Source organism: Symphalangus syndactylus, chromosome 12 (assembly GCF_028878055.3).
Source record: "Symphalangus syndactylus isolate Jambi chromosome 12, NHGRI_mSymSyn1-v2.1_pri, whole genome shotgun sequence".
Classification (NCBI taxonomy): Eukaryota; Metazoa; Chordata; class Mammalia; order Primates; family Hylobatidae; genus Symphalangus; species Symphalangus syndactylus.
Genome location: NC_072441.2, coordinates 121,458,175 through 121,478,504, shown reverse-complemented (window position 1 = coordinate 121,478,504; position 20,330 = coordinate 121,458,175). Strand labels below are relative to the sequence as shown.

The 20,330-nt window shown below is 38.3% G+C and overlaps 1 protein-coding gene across 1 annotated transcript in view; it reads right to left on the bottom strand.

Annotated features, from left to right (window-relative positions):
• The window catches only part of PAPPA2 (pappalysin 2), a 628,099-nt gene that overhangs the window by 172,440 nt on the left and 435,329 nt on the right, over positions 1-20,330 (bottom strand). The window contains exon 11 of the mRNA XM_055255382.2: positions 11,565-11,710. Coding sequence (XP_055111357.2) covers positions 11,565-11,710 — 146 coding nt within the window. The remainder of the gene's footprint in view (positions 1-11,564; positions 11,711-20,330) is intronic.

The window sequence follows — 20,330 nt, the reverse complement described above, 5'->3', positions numbered from 1 at the left end:
TAACAGGCATAACTGACCGAGTGTAAATTACTACTGCTCAGCAGCATGGGGGCTCAAAATAGAAAGAAAGTTTAATGACAGAAGAATAAAGTAAGTTACATTTCTTGCATACCTGAATGTGTATGCCAAGACTTGAACCCAATGCGTCCCAATACCATCAACTTGTACATGGAACATGATATGAATGGGCTCCCAGGATTTAGCAACTGGGGGCCATGTGTGGCACAGCTGTTCCTTAATGGACCGGCAGCAGGAGAACACATGCCTTCTTAGAAGATCTTTCAGCCTTGATTACAAAAGACAAGCCAAAACAATAAGAGAGTTGCTGTGTGGTCTAGGGGATGGTGTGGGGGAAGAAAAGAAAGAATCTGCTAATTAGAAGATGAAATCTTAGTAGTAAACAGCCAAGCTTCCCAAGTGATTCTATATTTCTAAGTTCCTACTGGCTTTTCCAGGCTTTAACACAAGAATGCCCAAGTGGCTCACGGTAAAGAGAATGATTCCCAAAGCCACTTCCAGTAAATAAATAAACAAACAAACAAATAAATAAATAAAATAGCTTTGGGCAACTTGAGAAAAGGATATTGGTTGAAAAACTCTAAAACAGTTCTGTAAAATTTTTAGGGCTGAATATTATATGCCCATAAAAGGGGGAGGTTGAGGGCTGGTCTGCAGCTGCCTATGTAATTACTTCCAGTGACTGGTGAAATTCTGCTCCTCAAAACATGCTGTCCACAATGAGGGGACAAAGTTACAAAACTGTGACTTGGGGTCCAGGGAAGAAGCACTTCAAGTCTGGGCAAGGAAAGAAAAAGGGGTGTAGGTGGACTGGTAGGCAAAGGGAGAGAAAGAAATGGAGACAATTAAAATATAATAATAATAACTGGAGCTAGAAAGAGAAGTGAATCTTTAAGAGAACCAGCCCAGGAGCCATTCATCTCCAAATCTTGTATTGGCTTCTCTTCTTGGTTTTACAGCTTGTGGTCTTATTAGAAGGCAGTCTTTGTTCCAGACAAGACTGAACCAAGACAAGCATGTGTAGAGGGTGAAGATTTTACCGAGTCTGGTGTCATTTTTTTTGTCTCCTTGGACACCCTTTCAGCTACTCCTGTCTGTGACAGTCAAGCCCTAAGGGAACTCTAGCCACTCCCACATTGTGGAGAAAAGAAATCTGTTAAATTAAAACTGAAGATGTTATTAGCAAGGCATTAGAGACTTAATATATAACCCTTTCCTTGTTCCATCTTGGGGGCAATGCTTCGCACTCGTGCACACACACTCACACACACACACACAACCTCATGATGGATTTCTTTTTTTGTCTACTTTGCAGGAAAATCATGGCAGAATTTTAGGCACTACAGAGTATGAGTGGGGAAGATATTTCCTATGATTCATTTATTCATTAAGCATTATTGAGCATTTATCTATGCCAGGCACTGTTCTGGAGTATCAAGGATTCAATGAGTACTAGGACATGTTTTAAAAGAGAAGACCTTTCAAATCACCACATATAAAAGTGATTATTTACATCACATGCTTATAAATGCAGGAATCTTTGTCTGGAGTACCCAAATTTCAGAGTATAATGTTCAAATTCTATGCTTATTTTGTTTAAAGTGTTTAATATCCAAGAGTGCTCCCTGTTTTCCAAACTCCAAGGCACCCAGAATATCGTCATTTACTAAATGACATCTTCTGACAATTAAATCATCTACAACAGAAGCCAAGGGGTAATTCTCAGGAACAGTTCTCATCTTGTTTATGTCATGTAGGCTGCCTAATGAATGACTCTATGACCTCTCATATTTACATGTGCACTCCAGTTTACACATCTTATTTATTCCTTAGCTCCAGGAAGAATCACTCTGTTTTGACACAGTAAAAAAAGACGAGCAGTGGATAAGGGACAATGGTGGCTTTGCTCTAGCCCAATCCTTTAATGACTAATAGCCTCAGAGGACACGGACTCCAGTTAACACCTTCATGATCTACAAATGTTGGTGTGCCTTGGAGTGCTCCCTCCATTAGGTTGTAGACTGTAACCATACTCAAGTCTCTTTCAATCCAAAACTTTCTTCATCACCCCTCTAAGCATCACCTTCTCCACACTAGTGCTTTATGCCTTCACAGCCAAACTTCTTGAAAGATCCACATTCCCCTCTTCAACTTCTGTGGGTTCCTCTACCTGTCCCACTCTGGTTTCTGCACCCAGACTCCATAGAAACAATCTGGTTGACATTACCAAAGACTTCCCACTTACTATATCAATGGATAGTTCTTAGCACCTGAGGCTTCATTTGCATGAATGTATCATAACTGATGTAAACTTTAATCTCAATATCTAACTGTTTGGTTGAAAGAAAGCTGAAGTTTGTCCTGGAAGAGCCCCTGCGAAAGTTCTGCATAAGGAAGGGATATCTCACCTCCGAGCTAGTTTCTGCCACCTATACTGCTGCTGCTTTGCCTTCTCCCAGGGAGTGGTCCTACCCGTACCAACCCTGTGACAGCTACTCCGCTGCAGTCCACTGGGCTCCAGAACATTCACAGACCACTCACCTCCCCAGGCCACCCACCATCGCTTATCCTTTCCTTCTCTGATTTATAAGGAAGCTCCCTCTGCTTCTTACAAGCAGTTCTACCATTGCAAGCAGATGCAGTCTTAAAAACACATTTCTTTCCCTTATGAAAGAGCCAAGATCTTTCCAGGGCACTGAAAAATTTTATATATTGGAGATGTGGTATGAGGCTGAAGGCACAACCAGGAAGGGCAACCACAGATACACCATATTTGGAGCTTCTACTACTGGTATGAAAGCTCATATTTATTGAACTCCTGCTGTATGCCGGACATTCTTCCTCATGCTTATTATCCCCATTTTACATATGAGGAAAAAAAAGCCCAGGTCCCATTTGTTCCTATCCACGTGAAACCATAGCCCACTCCATCATTCAAATATTTTCTTTTCCCCCAATCAAGAATCACTTCATCTGGACTCATTTGAAGATCCCTTATGTTTAAACTCCCATAATCTGGCTCAAGTTTCCTCCCACAGGGTCCTCAAGTCGCATGCACCTGAGGGCATGTTGCTTGTGAGCTGACTTGGTGCTCTCACTGCTCTGTGGTGGTACAGACATTCTCTAGAACAATTAGGAATGTGGCAGGCAGGTCAGAACACTCGGAAGTATGTAGCTTCTGTGCCACAGTGATTCTTCTCTCCAACTTGGCCAAAATGCCCGTGTGCTGATTTCATCTCTCTGCAGTAGCTGTGGACCCCAGGGGACTTTCTCAAAACTCTCTGTCTTTTGGTTTCCAGTACACCCCCTGATACGTATTCCTCCTCCCGCTTCCATGGAAGCCCCTTCTTAGTTGATTTTAGAGACCCCTAGCTCAACATACCCAAAAACAAACTGGCTCCCCATTTGCTTTTCCTTTTCCTACATTTTCTACCTTGGCACCACCATCCACTCAGTCAATCAAACAGAACTCCTCTTTTCCCCATCTCCTTATTTATTCGAACAAAGTTTCTTAGCACTTACAGCTATAAATGAGAAACAAAGCAATATAATTTACGTTAAATCTTTTCTCATTACAGCAATAATTACTATTCATCCACAGACACAAGAACTACTTTGGGGTTGGGGGAGCCACGTTTATCTCCCTAAAATACACATTTCTCAAGTTTGTTTTTACTAGTGACTAACCAACATCTAAAAATATTGTTTTGATCAATTGTAGAAGAGTAATCATTGCAAATGATAACTGAGAAGTGATTTTTAACGCTTTATAACTTATGTTAGTTTCAATGCTGATATCCTGTTTGTGAGATTGTACTATTGTTTTACAAGATGCTACCATTAGGGGAAATGGGTAAAGGTTATACAGAATGTTTTTGCATTGTTTCTTACAATTACATGTGAATGTATAATATGTCAAAATAAAAAGTCTAGTTTAACAAAACACGATCACAAAAGAGTTGTTGTATTCAAAATGTTTTTAGCTGAGAAATAGGTAACCAACTAGACTGAAAAAATATATATGTATGTTACAATAGGATAAAATTCTATAGAAGTGAAATGGAAACACAAATTTAGAGAGACAAAAAAAAATGAACACTTGCCCAATGTTTAAGAAGTACATGACCATGATTTTTTTTAATAAATGATGGTGATTTTCAAATTCGTGTGGTACTGAGAAGACACTTAAGAAAGTAAATTTAAGATTTACTTTTAAATGATAGTAGTTTAAAATATAATTATATGCCCCAATTACTCTCTTTGCTACTATTAAACCTATTATTGGATGTTTAGGTGTTACTCTAAGAATGTGTGAAGGTTTGCTGAGTATTTTGTGTCTCTTCACAGGTACAAGAGAAAAAGTAAGTTTGAAGAGCACTGTTGTGGCCATGCAAAGCACACCCACTTCTAAGTGTGTGCTGAACCCTGCCATCTGCCAGTTCTTCCACTCTGGAATGCTCTCCTGTGTCTGCCAAGCAAACTCCTGCTTATCCTTCAATTCCCATCTCAGCCTTCAGCCCCTCTGGAAACTCTTCGTTAATGCTTTCAGCACAATTAGGCACTTTCCTTTCCATGTTACCGCCTAACTTCATGTATGGTGCCATCACATAGTATTATAAATCTGTATTACAGATCTGTCTCCCAATCATGCTGTGCAACCCTTAAGGGCAGACTGTTCTCATTATTCTATCTGTGGCATTGCCACAAAACACAGTCAAGTTTTTCTTTGAATGAATCAATGACGATGAGTATGGTACCCAAGGTTTATAAAAGGGCTGGTTTATGACTAACTTAGGTGTTCTGCTTTTAAAGATATGTTTTCAATTCAGGCATTGTTTACCATGGCTAAAAATGTTCAAACTACTGAATATTAGAGCTTAAGAGGATCCCACTCATTGATCCACCTGTAAAAAGATTTTTCTTTGTGTTAACACAGCATTGAAAGCACAAAATCATACGAAAGGGCAGAAATGGTGTTCATGGCAAATCAAGATGACAAATTACCTTGGTCTTTCCACATAGTGACTTAAGCCATTGATAGTCAGAAATTGTATTCAGTCTTCAAACTTCCAGGCTAGTGTGCTTATCTGCTAGTTCACTCAGCAGACCCTGAAAATGTAGGGCCTTTACATGCTGACACAAACAGATAATCCCATCTTGAGTCTCAAAAAGGCTCTATTTAGAAAATTCTGAATGTCTTCCTCTATCATGTTATGCCAGCTGTCTGTACTACTCTACACCTGATTTTAGTCAATACAGTTCCTGTGTTTAATCAGTTATGATTGAACAAGAAGAAATAAATAAGAACACAAACAATTTCCTATTGAATCAGATCTGTGAGCTGTTCAGTCTAGTTTTTTACTTCTGAAAAGCACATTAATAATCATGTCGTAGGGGAGTACAGTTATTTCTCAAAGGATTAAGAATAAAACATAAATATCCCTTGCTTCTTTTGCAATTCCATTGTAAGTCAGTGATTCATGAGACAATTTAAGCATTTCTTGAAACCATTTAAATTTAATACATTTACTCAACTATACCTTCATTCAATGATCACTCACAGAGCACCTGCTATATGCAAAATACCTTGCTTATTTATAGAGATCATAATGTCTATCAGATTTTGACAGTTTTTACATGCAGTCATGTGTGTGTGTGTGTAGTTGTATGCAATTTATCACATATATACATTTGTGTAATAACTACCACAGTCAAGATACTGAACTGTTCTATCACTATTAACATGTCCCACCTGCTATCCTTTATGTCACACATACATCTATACTCTTCTCAACCTCCAATCATGTATTGCTTCCTCATTCTTAAACCCTGGAAATCACTAGTTTGTTCTTTATCTGTAGAATTTTACCATTTTGAGAATACTGCAAATGTGAAATGTTACACCATGTAACTTTTGAGATTGGCTTTTTTTTCACTTAGCATAATGCCCTTGAGATCCATCCAAGTTGGTGTATGCATTCATACTTCATTGAGTAGTATTTCATTGTGTGGATGTACACAGTTTATTTAAGCAATCAGCACTGAAGGACACTTTTGCCATTTCCAGTTTGGGGCTACTATATAGAAAATAGAAAGCTGCTATGGAGATTCATTCATGTACAGGTTTTTTAAGTGGACATATATTTTAATTTCTCTAGGATTAATGACCAGGAGTCCAATTACTGGATCATATGGCAAGTGTATGTTTAGTTTTATTGAAAATTGCCAAAGTATTCTCGAGTGGCTGTGCCATTTCACTTTCCCACCATCAATGTATGAGAGATCCCATTTTTCTGTACCCTTACCAGGATTTAGTATTGTCATTATTTTTTATTTTAGCTCTTCCGATGGGTTTGTAGTGTTACCTTGCTGTGGTTTAATTTGCACTTCTGTAATGGTTAATTTTATGGAATATTGTTTCATAGATTTATTTTCCATCTGTATATCATCTGTAGTAAAATGTCTGTTCACGCCTTTGCCTATTTCTAACTGAAATATTTTTGTTTGTTTTACTGTTGAGTTTTGAGAGTTCTGTATATCTTCTAAATACAAGTCAGTTGCCAGATTCGTGTTTTGTAAATATTTTCTTTCTATTCATCTTGTTTGCAGTTTATAAAATATCTAGAATCTGTGGTTTGATATCTTTTGTCAGTTTGCAAGATTCTTGGCCATTATCTCTTTGAATATTGTTTCTGCCAACAATTTGTTTGTCTTCTTCTAGAACTCTAATTTACAATAGAAATTTTTCATGGAGTCTTAAATGTTTCCTAAGATCTCTTCTATATTTTCACAGCACTTTCTTTTTCAGAGCTTCAATTTGTAAATTTTCTACAATGGTCTAGTTCTTAAAATCTTTCTTCTGTTCACAAACCCATCTATTCATTTCTTAATTTTTCTTACTGGTATCTATTTTTAGTTCTAAAATTTCCATTTGATCCACTATTAGAGATTCCAGTTCTCTGAAGAAACTATGCATTTTCATCTATTTTTACATATTAATCATAATTAAAGCCAGTGCCCAATAATGCCAATACCTGGATAATTCTTATTGTGTATGATTTGTTTGTTTGGTTTATCATTTGACCCTGTCTCCTGAAATAGTTGATGTTTCTTTATTGATTGCTAGACACTGTGCATGAACAATTGTAGAGGCTTTTGATTATGTCTTTCTCCAAAGAACATTTAACTTTCTTTTGCTAGGCAGTGAGAATATAGGCAGATAAACTTCCTCCAAACAGGGATTAAGAGTGTTTCAGGAGGAAACATAAAAATTCTAGAAGATAACATTGGAAAAACTCTTCTAGACGTTGGCTTAGGCAAAGAGTTCATGACCAAGAACCCAAAAGCAAATGCAACAAAAACAAAGAAAAATAGATGGGATGCATATCAAAACCACAATGAGATACCACATTACTCCTGCAAGAAAGGTCATAATTTTTTAAAAAAATCAAAAAATAATAGATGCTGATGTGGATGTGGTGAAAAGGGAACACTTTCCCACTGCTGGTGTGAATATAAACTAGTACACCTACTATGAAAAAAAACAGTATGGAGATCCCTTAAGAACTAAAAGTAGATCTACCTTTTGATCCAGCAATCCCACTACTGGGTATCTACCCAAAGGAAAAGAAGTCACTATATGGAAAAAAAAAAAAAAAAAACACTTGTACATACGTTTATAGCAGCACAATTCACAATTGTAACAATATGGAACCAGCTCAAATGTCCATTAATCAATGAGCGGAAAAAGAAAATGTAGTGTATGTATATACCATGGAATACTACTCAGCCATAAAAAGGAACAAAATAATGGCATTTGCAGCAACCTAGATGGAGTTGGAGACCATTATTCTAGTGAAGTAACTCAGGAATGGGAAACCAAACATCATATATTATCACTTATAAGTGGGAGCTAAACTATTAGGATGTAAAGACATAAAAATGACACAATAGAACTTTGGGGACTCAGGAGGAAGTGTGGGAGCAGGGCGAGGGATAAAAGACTAAACACTGGTACAGTGTACACTGCTTGGGTGATGGGTGCACCAAAATCTCAGAAGTCACCACTAAAAAATTTGTCTATGTGACCAAACACCCCTGTTCCCCCAAAAAACTACTGAAATGTTTTTTTGTAATTTTATTATTATTATACTTAAAGTTTTAGGGTACATGTGCACAATGTGCAAGTTTGTTACGTATGTATACATGTGCCATGTTGGTGTGCTGCACCCATTAACTCATCATTTAACATTAGGTATATATCCTAATGCTATCCCTCCCCACTCCCCCAACCCCACAACAGTCCCTGGAGTGTGATGTTCCCCTTCCTGTGTCCATGTGTTCTCATTGTTCAATTCCCACCTATGAGAGAACATGTGGTGTTTGGTTTTTTGTCCTTGCAATAGTTTGCTGAGAATGATGGTTTCCAGTTTCATCCATGTCCCTACAAAGGGCATGAACTCATCATTTTTATGGCTGCATAGTACTCCATGGTGTATATGTGCCACATTTTCTTAATCCAGTCTATCATTGTTGGACATTTGGGTTGGTTCCAGGTCTTTGCTATTGTGAATACTGCCGCTATAAACATACATGTGCATGTGTCTTTATAGCAGCATGATTTATAATCCTTTGGGTATATACCCAGTAATGGGATGGCTGGGTCAATGGTATTTCTAGTTCTAGATCCCTGAGGAATCGCCACACTGACTTCCACAATGGTTGAACTAGTTTACAGTCCCACCAACAGTGTAAAAGTGTTCCTATTTCTCCACATCCTCTCCAGCACCTGTTGTTTCCTGACTTTTTAATGATGGCCATTCTAACTGGTGTGAGATGGTATCTCATTGCGGTTTTGATTTGCATGAAATGTTTTTAAAAGAGTGTTTCAGGCTGGATTTTAGGCTTTGTATAAGCTGTACTACTTCTGTTTACCCTTGCACACAGGGTGTCTCAGAGCCCCTTCTCCTTGACAAGGCCTCAATTCCCAATTTTGTCTCTTCTGTTACGAGACTCCTAAAATCACAGTTCAGCTTTTTAATCCCTTAGAAGTTATTTTCTAGTTTTCTTGCCCAGTGTCCCTGAGAATGTAAGTTCAGTAACTAACAAATATCTTAAAAGAAAATCACAAGCAGAAAATCAGGCTTACTTTTTGTGATTCCCATTTCTCTAGGATCCTGGTCTCTCAAGTTTTAGTTGCCCTGAAAACCTGAACTCTAATTTTTGTCTTGAGACCAAAGCAAGCTCTAGGCTGCTGCTCTCTGCTCTGCCTCTATGTCTTCCACTGAGAATTTGGCAATTTCCCTGAAAGGAAAAAGACTAAGTTATATACAGGACTCACTTCAATGCATTTTTCTTCTTTCTGGGATTGGACTCCTCATGTCCTTGTTGCCTTAGCCAGTCTGATGCTTTCAAATAAATAATTTTTAAAGTATTTTATCCATTTTTATAGTTGAATGAGTCTTGCCAATGCCCAATTCTAATAAAGTTAGAAAACATTCAGTGGTATGCCCCAGCCCAACAATTCTTACCAAGAAGTCATGATTTGTCTCCATAATGGCCAGGAAGATAATTTTTTAAGGTCTTTTAACCAAATAGATTCAGTTCCTATTGATAGACCTGGGCCTCATGGAAGCCACTGCTGGATAAATCTTGCTGTCAGGACCTCCACAGACATACACCAGAAAGGTTATTCTTGGTGATGGGAGTGTGCACCAAGTTGGAGATATTTTCTTATAGTGTTATATGTCCCCTCTGCTACTGTTGCTTTTGATTAGCATAGCTCAAAACACCCATACTCACTATTAAATGAATTACAGGAATATGACTTTCTAGTCCACCCATTGCTACCAGGAAGGCTAGAATGAACCACACTAGCTTTCATCTGGAAAGCACAAAGGTGTCTCCAGTTTACCTGACCATCTTGGAAATGTATTATTGAAATCTACAGCCCCTTTCTGTCGGCTGTATCAAAAATCCTTCAGAACTGTTCCTGAAACCAATAGCCATGAAGTGCAGCCTATGACTTACAAATTTGTTTTCTGACAGGCCCAACAAAATGTCTCATCCCACCCTGAAACCTCTCGTTCCCTAGTTTTTCACTTGTAGTAATTGTAGATAAATCTGAATGCCTTCTTTGGTTTATACTGGATCCCTGAAAATATCAGATCCTTACTTAAGGAACTTGACAATATGTTATCAACACACGCAGTGCACTTGCCTTCACAGCCTCAGGCCACCACTAACATCACAAATTTCTGATTTCTCATGTACTGAGAAATAAAAATACAGTTTAGTGATAAAAGGATTGCAGGGCTCTAAAACTGAATCAGGTACTATAGAGCCAATGAAACCCAGCTATGCATGCTAGCAAAGCATTTAATTTGGATCCTTGCATGTTTAATTTGTTATACATATATGTGTATATATACATTGGCATATAGCCTCCATTTTCTGGTATATATAACCCTTTTGGATCTCAATCTGATTCACTCTGTGGATTTTCATCACTGTTTCACACTTAAACAGCATTGAACAGCAACCTTTTCTTTCTTTTTTTTTTTTTGTCTATCGCTAACACATTGCTCATCTTCCTTCTTCCCCAATCTACAACACTGGTTATCTTTTGAATACTTGTTCATATTTTCTATGATTGTCAATTCAATATGATCTAGACTTCACTATGACCAGGTGTTTGACATATACAGCATTATGTTCTATTTCTTTAATTTATTCCTCTCTGCTTCTTATTTGATTACTAGGAAGACCAACTTTGCAGTACCTTTTAAAAATAATTTATAAAATTCTTTCCAGTCTGTCTAACCATTCTTTTTCCAACACAAAATATTACTCTCAATTTTGGTAACTCATTTTAAAATAAATTTTTGTAGAATGCTATCTAGGACTTTTTGGAAATGTATACTAATTATGTTCATTAATTACTCTTTATCCATATGTTTATAAAATGGATGTAATCACTCTTTTTGCTTGGTCAGTAAGATTTCCCTTTATAATAATAAGACATTGTAAAAAGGATTGTCTTTCTTAAGTGTTCAGTAGTTGCACTTTGTGTTAAGGTATCCACTCTTTTCCCCGGTGAGCAGGCAAGCCCCACCTTTTGAATTTCCTGGGATTTTCTCAGGAGTCCACACCATACAAGAAGCCCATCAGTCTTTTGGAACAGTGATCACTGTAAAGCAGGTTTCACAGTCCAGCCACCCTCTTGATATTTTGATAGTTCCCCACTTGGGGCTCTGCAAGACTTAAAATGATCTTATTCTATGCCAGCAATTTATTTGCATCTAAATTATAGATTCAGTCTAGAACATCCTGAGCATTTGCCACTGTTTGCTCTAATACCTCTTACTTGTCTATACTGAAACATTTTGACAGGCTCTACCAAGAGCCGTTCTCAGCGCAAAGCAGTTAATTCACTGTGTAAATTCACTTTTTCTCTGTCTTTCTTTTTTCCCCAAACTTACTTTTGCAAGCTTCCTTCAGCCTTCTTTGTTTTTTTTCCTACCATGTTTGGTCTTCATTTCACTTACCCAGGTGAGTGACAGCGTCCTTGTCCCAAGGCCATGTGGCAGCACCTGCAAGGTCTTCCCGCACTGAGCTGGCAAAGTAGATGTTGAGGAAGTGAGTACTGTTCAGCTGCAGGGCCTCCTTCAGCTCCTTCACACTCATGTATGCCCTAGAGAGCATGCAAGATGAGAAAATGTCACAGCAAAGAATTGGTACTTAGAGAATAGCAGAGCCAGACCTAAATCAGATTCTAATGGCACTCCCAGCCCAGCATTACCTTTTGGAGGGGCATGGGGCAGAGATCAGCCTGTCATGAAGACCAGAAGAAAAGGCACTAATAACATTTGGGATGCTTATTCCAATAAATAGTATAATGACTTTTTAAAACACTATAATGTTTGTATGGATACTCCATATTTGACATCATAATCAAATCCCCACCCTACACCCAGATTATTTCTTCAAGATAAACCTAATGACACCATAAATTCTTTGCCTTGAGAATTATTCTCAGGCCACAGTGAAGAAGGCCTTCCAACTCTCAGTTTCTTTTTCTTTCCATCACACTGCATGATCCTTGAATTCCAGTTCAATCTCTTTTCCAGTATATGCCTACTTCAAGCATTATTTTTAAAAGAAAAAAGGAAATAGAGGATAGAAAACATAAAGTAAAAGAGGAAAAAATGAGATGAGTTATAAGCAGGGAAGGACATAATAAAGCTATTGCAAGGCATAACAATTGTATAGACATCTCTCTTTCTAGTCCCTGAATCCATGGAAACTCTACCCTACTCCAATTACTTTATGATACCTAGTATGTTTATTGGTGACTTTGAAAGCACTAGGAAATATTATGTTTGCACTGATGCACAGAATTAAAGGTCTATTAAAAACACATGACTTGTGGCTTATAAAAAAGGAAACAAACATTTGGTCTGTTTCTAAACTCATATATAGTCAAAGATCTTTAGCTTCTCAGCATCAGTGAAACTTAAAACTTTACCATAAGCAAACAGGGCCTTGCTATTCTCACTGAAATGTTTTTTAAGAAGGAACAACCAAACCAGAGCTCAATGGCCCCTTAGACTTACTAGATGCTCCCCACAGTGGTCATGGTCTGCCATTCCAGAGATAGGAATGTTCCTATCACAGCGTCAGCTGGGCAGACAGCCTGGCAACATAGGTTGGAAATTTCCTTTACTGATTATGCTTTGTTGATGCTATTCTAGTAGACAAGCTGCAGACACTGAAATATACCACCCCACAAGCTCATGTTAGGACAGCATGACCCTTCCCCTCTAGCTTGCTCTGCCTCTTGATTTCATCCAAGTGTAGGATGTGCTGGCAAAAAGCACCTGAGAAAGGGCGATCCCAAAGATTGTTTATTTATTTTTTGGAACAGAACCAAAAACAGGAATAAAAGGAAAGACAAAAAAAGATCTTGCTTTAGAACCAAAGATGCTTATGAGAAAAGGGCTTTTAAAATACTATCTTTTACTGACTTATAATATCTTGGAAAACTAGCTCTCAGCTGCAAGAAATCATCCAAACTCCATGAGATGATATCATATGTGATCAGAGGGATAGTTCTCCTGCTGCTTTCCTGAAGACACAATGTTTTCTGAGTTATTGCCTGGTTTTCCCAAGATATTAGTCATATTCTCTTTATTTTCTCCTTTATTATAAATAACTATAATTTCCTTTATTGACAAATTGATGGTTTGGGGGTGATGAAGATATCAAGTGAGTCTTCAACATGGAGATATTTCAATAGGCCAGAAGAGAGAGAGGGGAAGAGAAAAGAGAATGAAAGAAATGAAAAGAAAATGAAAGAGAAGTAAAGAAAAGAAAGGGGAAGAGAGAATCAGGGACTTAGCATGGGCTCAGCTCAGGGTACCAAGGAAGAAAAGCCACACCCTTTCTCTGTTGCTATTCTTGGCTTCCAATTAAAATTGGGAGTTGGTAACTTGACAGCTTTCTCTCTCTTCTCCTCAGGCACTTCTCCAACCTCCCTGCTCCTGGCATGGCTTACTTGGGCTATCTGTGTGTTACTGGCTTCTCTGCCTGCCATCTACCAGTCTTGGACACTATCCTCCCATCCTCCCTCAACCCACCAGTTCCACTAATTTATCTTGAGCACCCTCCAAGGGGCCTCCTCCTCCACCACCAACCTCATTAGCTGGTTCTCCTCATCTCCCTTTTCTTCCTTGCCCAATCCTCTCTCCAGCCATAAATTACCCTTCCAGATGACAGTATTTATGTCATGCTGGTGGCAAACTGGGTATGGTTACTCAGACTCCCGTATTTCCCAGAGATACAGATATATGTCGTCAAGTATAAGGGAAAGAATACATTTTAAAAAGCTAGAAACAGTCATTAATTGAATTGATAGAAGAAACCCTTATTTTGCTGGAAACAAAGACCACTATCCAGATTTTCTCTAAACCAATGAGACTAAACACGTAGAGGTCACTGTGTCTGCTTTACACGCAGAATGCTCTGTCTATTGCAACACAGGTAACCATTTCAAAAGTTAATCGGAGCTAATGAAGATATATGTCTTAGCTTCTCAACCAATATGACCAGAATCTGGTTCATGGGCTTAGGATAAGGAAAAAAAAATGGATATTATTTTCAAATTTAGAGTTTAGCACCTTGCTTCAGTAATGATTAAGAGATAGACTTGCCATTCAAATTAGCTTAATATTTAAGAGAATGTAGAATGCCATACATAAATACAGTGAAACGCAAAAGGGGCATGCATTGACCAGAACTTTGTATTAAAGGGGGATGAACTGAATTAATCTGCTTAATTTCTGCCAGGATCTACCTTTCCTCATGCTCTCTACACTCTAGATAAAGATACTCACCTACATGTATCCCTGAAGGACTCAGAGTGACCAAAGTTATATCTTGGTTTTTATAAAAATTGCCTCAGAAACAGGCTGTCCTTGGGGCTGACATATCAAGCTGTTCTGCCGCATTGCTCAAGCTTGCTAGTTCTGACATGCCCCGTGGAGAGTGCACATCTGCTTTACCATTCTATGACCATCACCTACTAGTTTGGGATTAGCCATTGCCGGGTTTCCAGTCTGCCATGTTTCATTGCCTCCCCACCTTAGTGCATTCTCTCTGGCTTCTGCCATGCCCCTGACAGCTGGCTCTCCAGCCACATCCCAGTATCTAAATGTACACGCAAACTTCAACTACTGCTTAGTTCCCAACTAAACAAAGTAAAAGTGTAGGAAAAGTGAGTCTTTGTGCTGTAGTTTATTAGTTAAATAGCCTTACTGTAGTTTGATAGAAATTATTCAAGAAGGAAGCCAGAAATAAGAAAAAGATCCTGAGCTGTCTGCTGTCTGAAGGAAGTTGAATCAGTATCAAAAATTGGCATGTAGAAAACAAGACATAAAGGATGGATGTGCACCTTGAGACTGGGACCCACAGCCCCACTTCCCACAGTCAGAGCAAACCCACTCCAGAGAAGGAGCCTGACTGCACTGCCTCTTCCTTCAAGGGAATATCACCTTTGGCCTGATCCCTCTCCCCATTCACTGGGCCCACGCCTTGGGACTTGTGGGCCCCCGGAAGCACCAACTAGCATTCTCCAAGTTGCTCAGTGCAACTTCAAACACATAGTTTTCTCTGCTCCTGTAAAATTCCTTTTGCTCTTAGGTGCATGGAACTCTACTCATTCCCATATACTCCCCACTTCCTTTCATTTTTCTGTTTTCTGGTTACTCTGTAAAGAGCTCCAGCCCCCTGATTCCTGGGCTCTCCCCTTACTCCACCTCTTATCATCACCTGAGGAATTTCAACATTTGTGTAAAGCATCCACTGAAAACACAGTCTTATTCTTTTTTTTTTTTTTGAGACTGAGTTTTGCTCTTGTTGCCCAAGCTGGAGTTCAGTGGCATGATCTCAGCTCACCACAACCTCCGCCTCCCTGGTTCAAGTGATTCTCCTGCCTCAGCCTTCCTGAGTAGCTGGGGTTACAGGCGTGTGCCACCACGCCCAGATAATTTTGTATTTTTAGTAGAGATAGGGTTTCTCCATGTTGGTCAGGCTCGTCTTGAACTCCCGACCTCAGATGATCCGCCTGCCTCGGCCTCCCAAAGTGCTGGGATTACAGGCGTGAGCCACGGCACCCGGCCAACACAGTCTTATTCTTGACTTCCCTATTTCTAATGATCTTCACTCACTTCCCTTTGCCCATCCATTCTCATTGTCGCCCTTATTCAGATTTATTTGTTTCTTTTTCATTTCCCATCTCATGAAGATTTTCAGTTCCACTTGTCTGTACTTTTAATTGTTTATGGCCTTCTCCTCTCCAGGGGTAATTTGAAATTTTCAATATCCTTCTTTTGCTCCTCTCACCTCAATTTGCTATTTTCATGACTCTTAGTAGATGCTCATACCTCCTTCTTTGATGATAAAATTAAGCCCATTTATCATGAACTCTATCACTGGGTCACTGGGTCTCTCTCTCTCTCTCTCTCTCACACACACACACACACACACATTTACTTCCTTACCTATTTGTATTCCCTTTCCCCGATCCCACAAGATGAGGTTTTCTGAGAAAATCCTAGCTAACACCCTCTCCTTTTTCTTCTTCCTTTCCAATTCAAACTTCTTAAAGGAATAATTTTTTCATCTCCCATTCACTTTTTTTCCATGTACCTCCTAATCCCATTATAATCTGGCTTTCATCTGTACCACTTTATCAAAATTGCTTTCATTAAAGTTGCCATTGACTGCTTAAGTTTCTCTGCCCAGAAAATTAAAAATAAATCATTCTCCTATTGGAACCTCTTGTTGCATTTTTATATTATTAGTTATTTCTCCCTCCTAAAACTCTCTACTTCCTTTGCTTTTATTGCAATGCTCTTTCCTGGGTCTCCTCCTGCTTTAAAGACCAATGATTCTCAGTCTCCATTGTGAGTTCCTCTTTTCCGTTCTAATTTTTAAAAGTTATTTCCAGGGTTCTGTGTGTGGTCCATTCTTTTCTCACTCTCCATGCTCACCACTGGTAACCCTTCTATTCTTAAACTTCAAAGCACCGTCACTATACAAATAACTCCCCAACATAAATGTAACTAGTCCTTCCTCTCCTCTAAGATTAGATTCTTATTCCTTTCCTAGCAATTCAATATTTCTACCTGGTTTGTGCACAGAAACCTTGAAGTCAGCGTGTCAATGTAATTGGTGATTCTATTTGAGTACAAAAGAAACTCAGACAAAGTGAATTTCAATGCATCTGAAATAATGTTCCAGCTGGTGAATCTGTTGACTTGTTTTTCCACGAGTAGATTTGCAAGACGGGTTGAGTTTTGGTTAAATACAGAGAAAGTATATGCCTGTGTCCATGGAAAGATTTAAAAATCAAGGACAAGAGAAGGGACACATTGGCATTTTGTCCTCTACCTAATCTTACAAACTGGATTTTGAGCTTTTTAGGAAGAAACTAAACTTCACAAAAAAATTTGTAAATCCAGGATAGACAAGCAGTTCTGCTTTAATTCCTAATACCAAAACAAAGTACTGATGAGGATAAGGGCTGCTTTCTCCATTTCTGGCAAGAATTAAGGGACTTCAGCACCATTCTGGCCCTTGAGGGTTTTATAGCCTTAGATTGCATCAGGCACCAACTCTCTAAGGCCAGCTTTTCCCCAGAGAAATAGGGCAGAGCATCATCTGGAAATGCTGAGTGTCCACAGACAAGGTAAATACCATTGCCAGTGTTCAATGGTAAATAGCAGGAGAGCCACGGAACTGGTGGGCATGAATTGTAAAGGCACATCCTTCTGGAGACTCCAAAAAGGTACATTGTATGAGGATAAGATTTTATAGTCACACATTGAGCTAATGTAATTTGATTGTTAATGGTAGTAAGAGCTCATTCATGCCCACAGCATTATGTGGACTGTGGATATTCAGTTTATCTCTAAGACAATGCTCACAATCTTCCCCACACCCATTTCTCCTCCCTGGTCCCTCTCTGAATTGGTGCCACTTCTAATACTCTTTCTACGACACAAGTAGAAAACGCAGAATTCCTCACTCATTCCTTGCTCTCCTTCACTCCACCCCCTCAGTACAATCAACCAACTGCTGATGACCCCAGAAAGAAGAGACATAGTGGTGAATATTGTTTCCCTTGTGAAGGCCACAGAAGAGACCAGACATTATCATTACCAGAACATCATCAACCAGGAATATATTTGTTTCTTGAAATTCAAATATGGAAAACCTGACGAGACTTTATACACAAAACATTAACTCATGTTTGCTAATTCATGTGGAAATGAATATTACTAGAAGCAAAATGGAATTTTCTCTAGAAATATTTGTGTTGTAAGAACTTGAGGTTGAAATAAAAGAAACAATCAGAGATTGAAAAGACTTAGTCTAGTGTCATAATATTTTAAGGTAGTCAGAATAATGCCCTCAAGGATGTCCGTGTCCTAGTCCCTGGAAGCTGGGAATATGTCATCTTACATGGCAAAAAAGGACTGTTTACATTTGACTAAAAGTACAGGCTTTGAGATGAGGAGATTATTCTGGATTATCCCAGTGGACCCAATCTAATCATACAAGTCCTTAAAAGCAAAGAACTTTTCCTATGTGTCATCAGAGAAAGAGATGTAGTGACGGAAACAGGATCAGCGACAGCTACAATGCAGGCTTTGAAGAAGGAGGAAGGGGCCCAAAGCCAAGGAATTCAGGCAGCCTTCAGAAACTGGACAAAGCAAAGCAATAGATCATCCTCTAGAACTTCCACAAAGGCATGCAGCCTTGTTGACATCCTGATCTTAGCCTAGTGAGATTTATGTTAAACTTCTGACCTACAGAAGTACAATACATTCATGTTATCTTAAGTCACTATGCTTGCAATAACTTATTACAGCAAGAATCAAAAACTAATACATCTGTTTTCACTTCAAAGTAATACCATTGGAAAATAAAAGAGCATAAAGAGAGTGAACATCTGGCTTTAAAAGATGGTATCAAATAAAAAGATTTGTTTTAGAAAACCCTGAGGCCAGAAATACAGACTTAAGAGGAGGAAAAGAGTGTATTCCACCACTCCAGTTTTTGGCAATATTTTACCCACCATATCAAGAAAGCCACATAGTAAAATTTATTTAGAAGGGTAGGATAAAAATAGATAACTCGTCATGTACAGATACTTGGAAAGACAAAATATAAAGCACACAAAAGAAAAGTGTAGTGGAAGAGGTCCCCAGGAGAACTTGAGAGAAAATGGTCAAAAGGGAGCCAGTGTGTCAGGAGCACAAGCTCTCAGGCCAGAAGAACTTAGTTTCTAGGCTCACCTCCTCCACTCAATGGCTATGTGGCATTGGCAAGGCACCTACCATCAATGTATCTCAGCTTCCTCAACTGTAAGATGGGAATAATGAAAGTAACTATATGAAAATATAGTAAATAATATATAACTATATAGTTATGGTAACTGATGAAAATAACTACATGAAACCCACCTCATACAGTTATTGGCAGGTAAAAAATGGATAACATCTTCATAAATGTGACACTTTATAGTGTCACACATAAACATTCAATAAATTTTATTATGAATAACAATACCTATGGCTTCAAATATCTACTTAGCCAGAAACAAAGTTCAAAAGTCATAATGTAGGAAAGCAAGTGTTATCTTTCAGATTTGGCAGGGAGCTAATCATAGCTTATGTCTAAGGAGCAGGTATACTTTGCTTAAAAGGAGCAAGGGAATGGAGGCAATCCCACAATGCAGAGAGGAAAGAAGCACACTTACATTCAAGCCCTAAAGTCAATCCATGATGGGAACTTTTTGATAACAATAAAATAGAAATGAAACTCTCCTGTGCACAAACTACAGTTGGCCTGGTAAGACAAAGGGTAGTGTGGAACTTCCATTAGTGCTTTTGGAACCTCCCAAAGGTAAGTTCCAAAATGGACACAGAAGACGGATACAGTGATTAGCCCCAACTTCAAGTGAGATGATCCCTGACTGAAGGCTGCTTCTGCTAATAGCAACAGCACCTCCAATAAATACTTGTCTTGACTCAAAAATTTCAAGAAACAACAAAGAGATATAATAGTTTGATTTTAATTCTCACTAATAAGAAATAACTAGTTGGTGACGTTGAGTGAATAAATTTCCTTATTGAAATAAACCTCTATATTTTTAGTATTTGCAATAGCCCAGGCTGATAACACTAGAATTTCAAGCTTTGGTAAATTAGATTTCCAAAAAGGAAACGATTTCATGCCTAGGACTCTCAAGAGGAAAATGGCCTTTTGGAGGTGGAAGGATAGAAAATTTAAAAATCAATTTAATCCTAGATTGTCCCAATAAAACAGAAAGAAGATATAAGGCATCAAAAAGAACCAGATATTAAAAGAGAACTCTCTGGGAACCTAAAATTTTAAGAGAACACGTATAGATTTTAGAAGGAGGAATAGCATAAAATGGTTAAAAAATAGAGTAAAAAAAAAGGCTTGAACCAACATAAACATGAAAAAATGTAAAGAATGATAAATTTTAAAATGTATTTATTCCAGAGCATTGAGAAAAATAGAATATAATGATACAGAAGGGAAAAGAAAAACAGCCTGAACTCTTAGAAATCTGCCTTGCTACCAAGATGAATAATTATTAAAGTGGAAATCCGCTCAATAATTTATTTACCTGGCACCATTTATTTACTACTACTAATAATAGTGATCACAATTAATTCAGTCCTGGCTGTATGCCAGATGCTTTGTATATATTTTCTCAT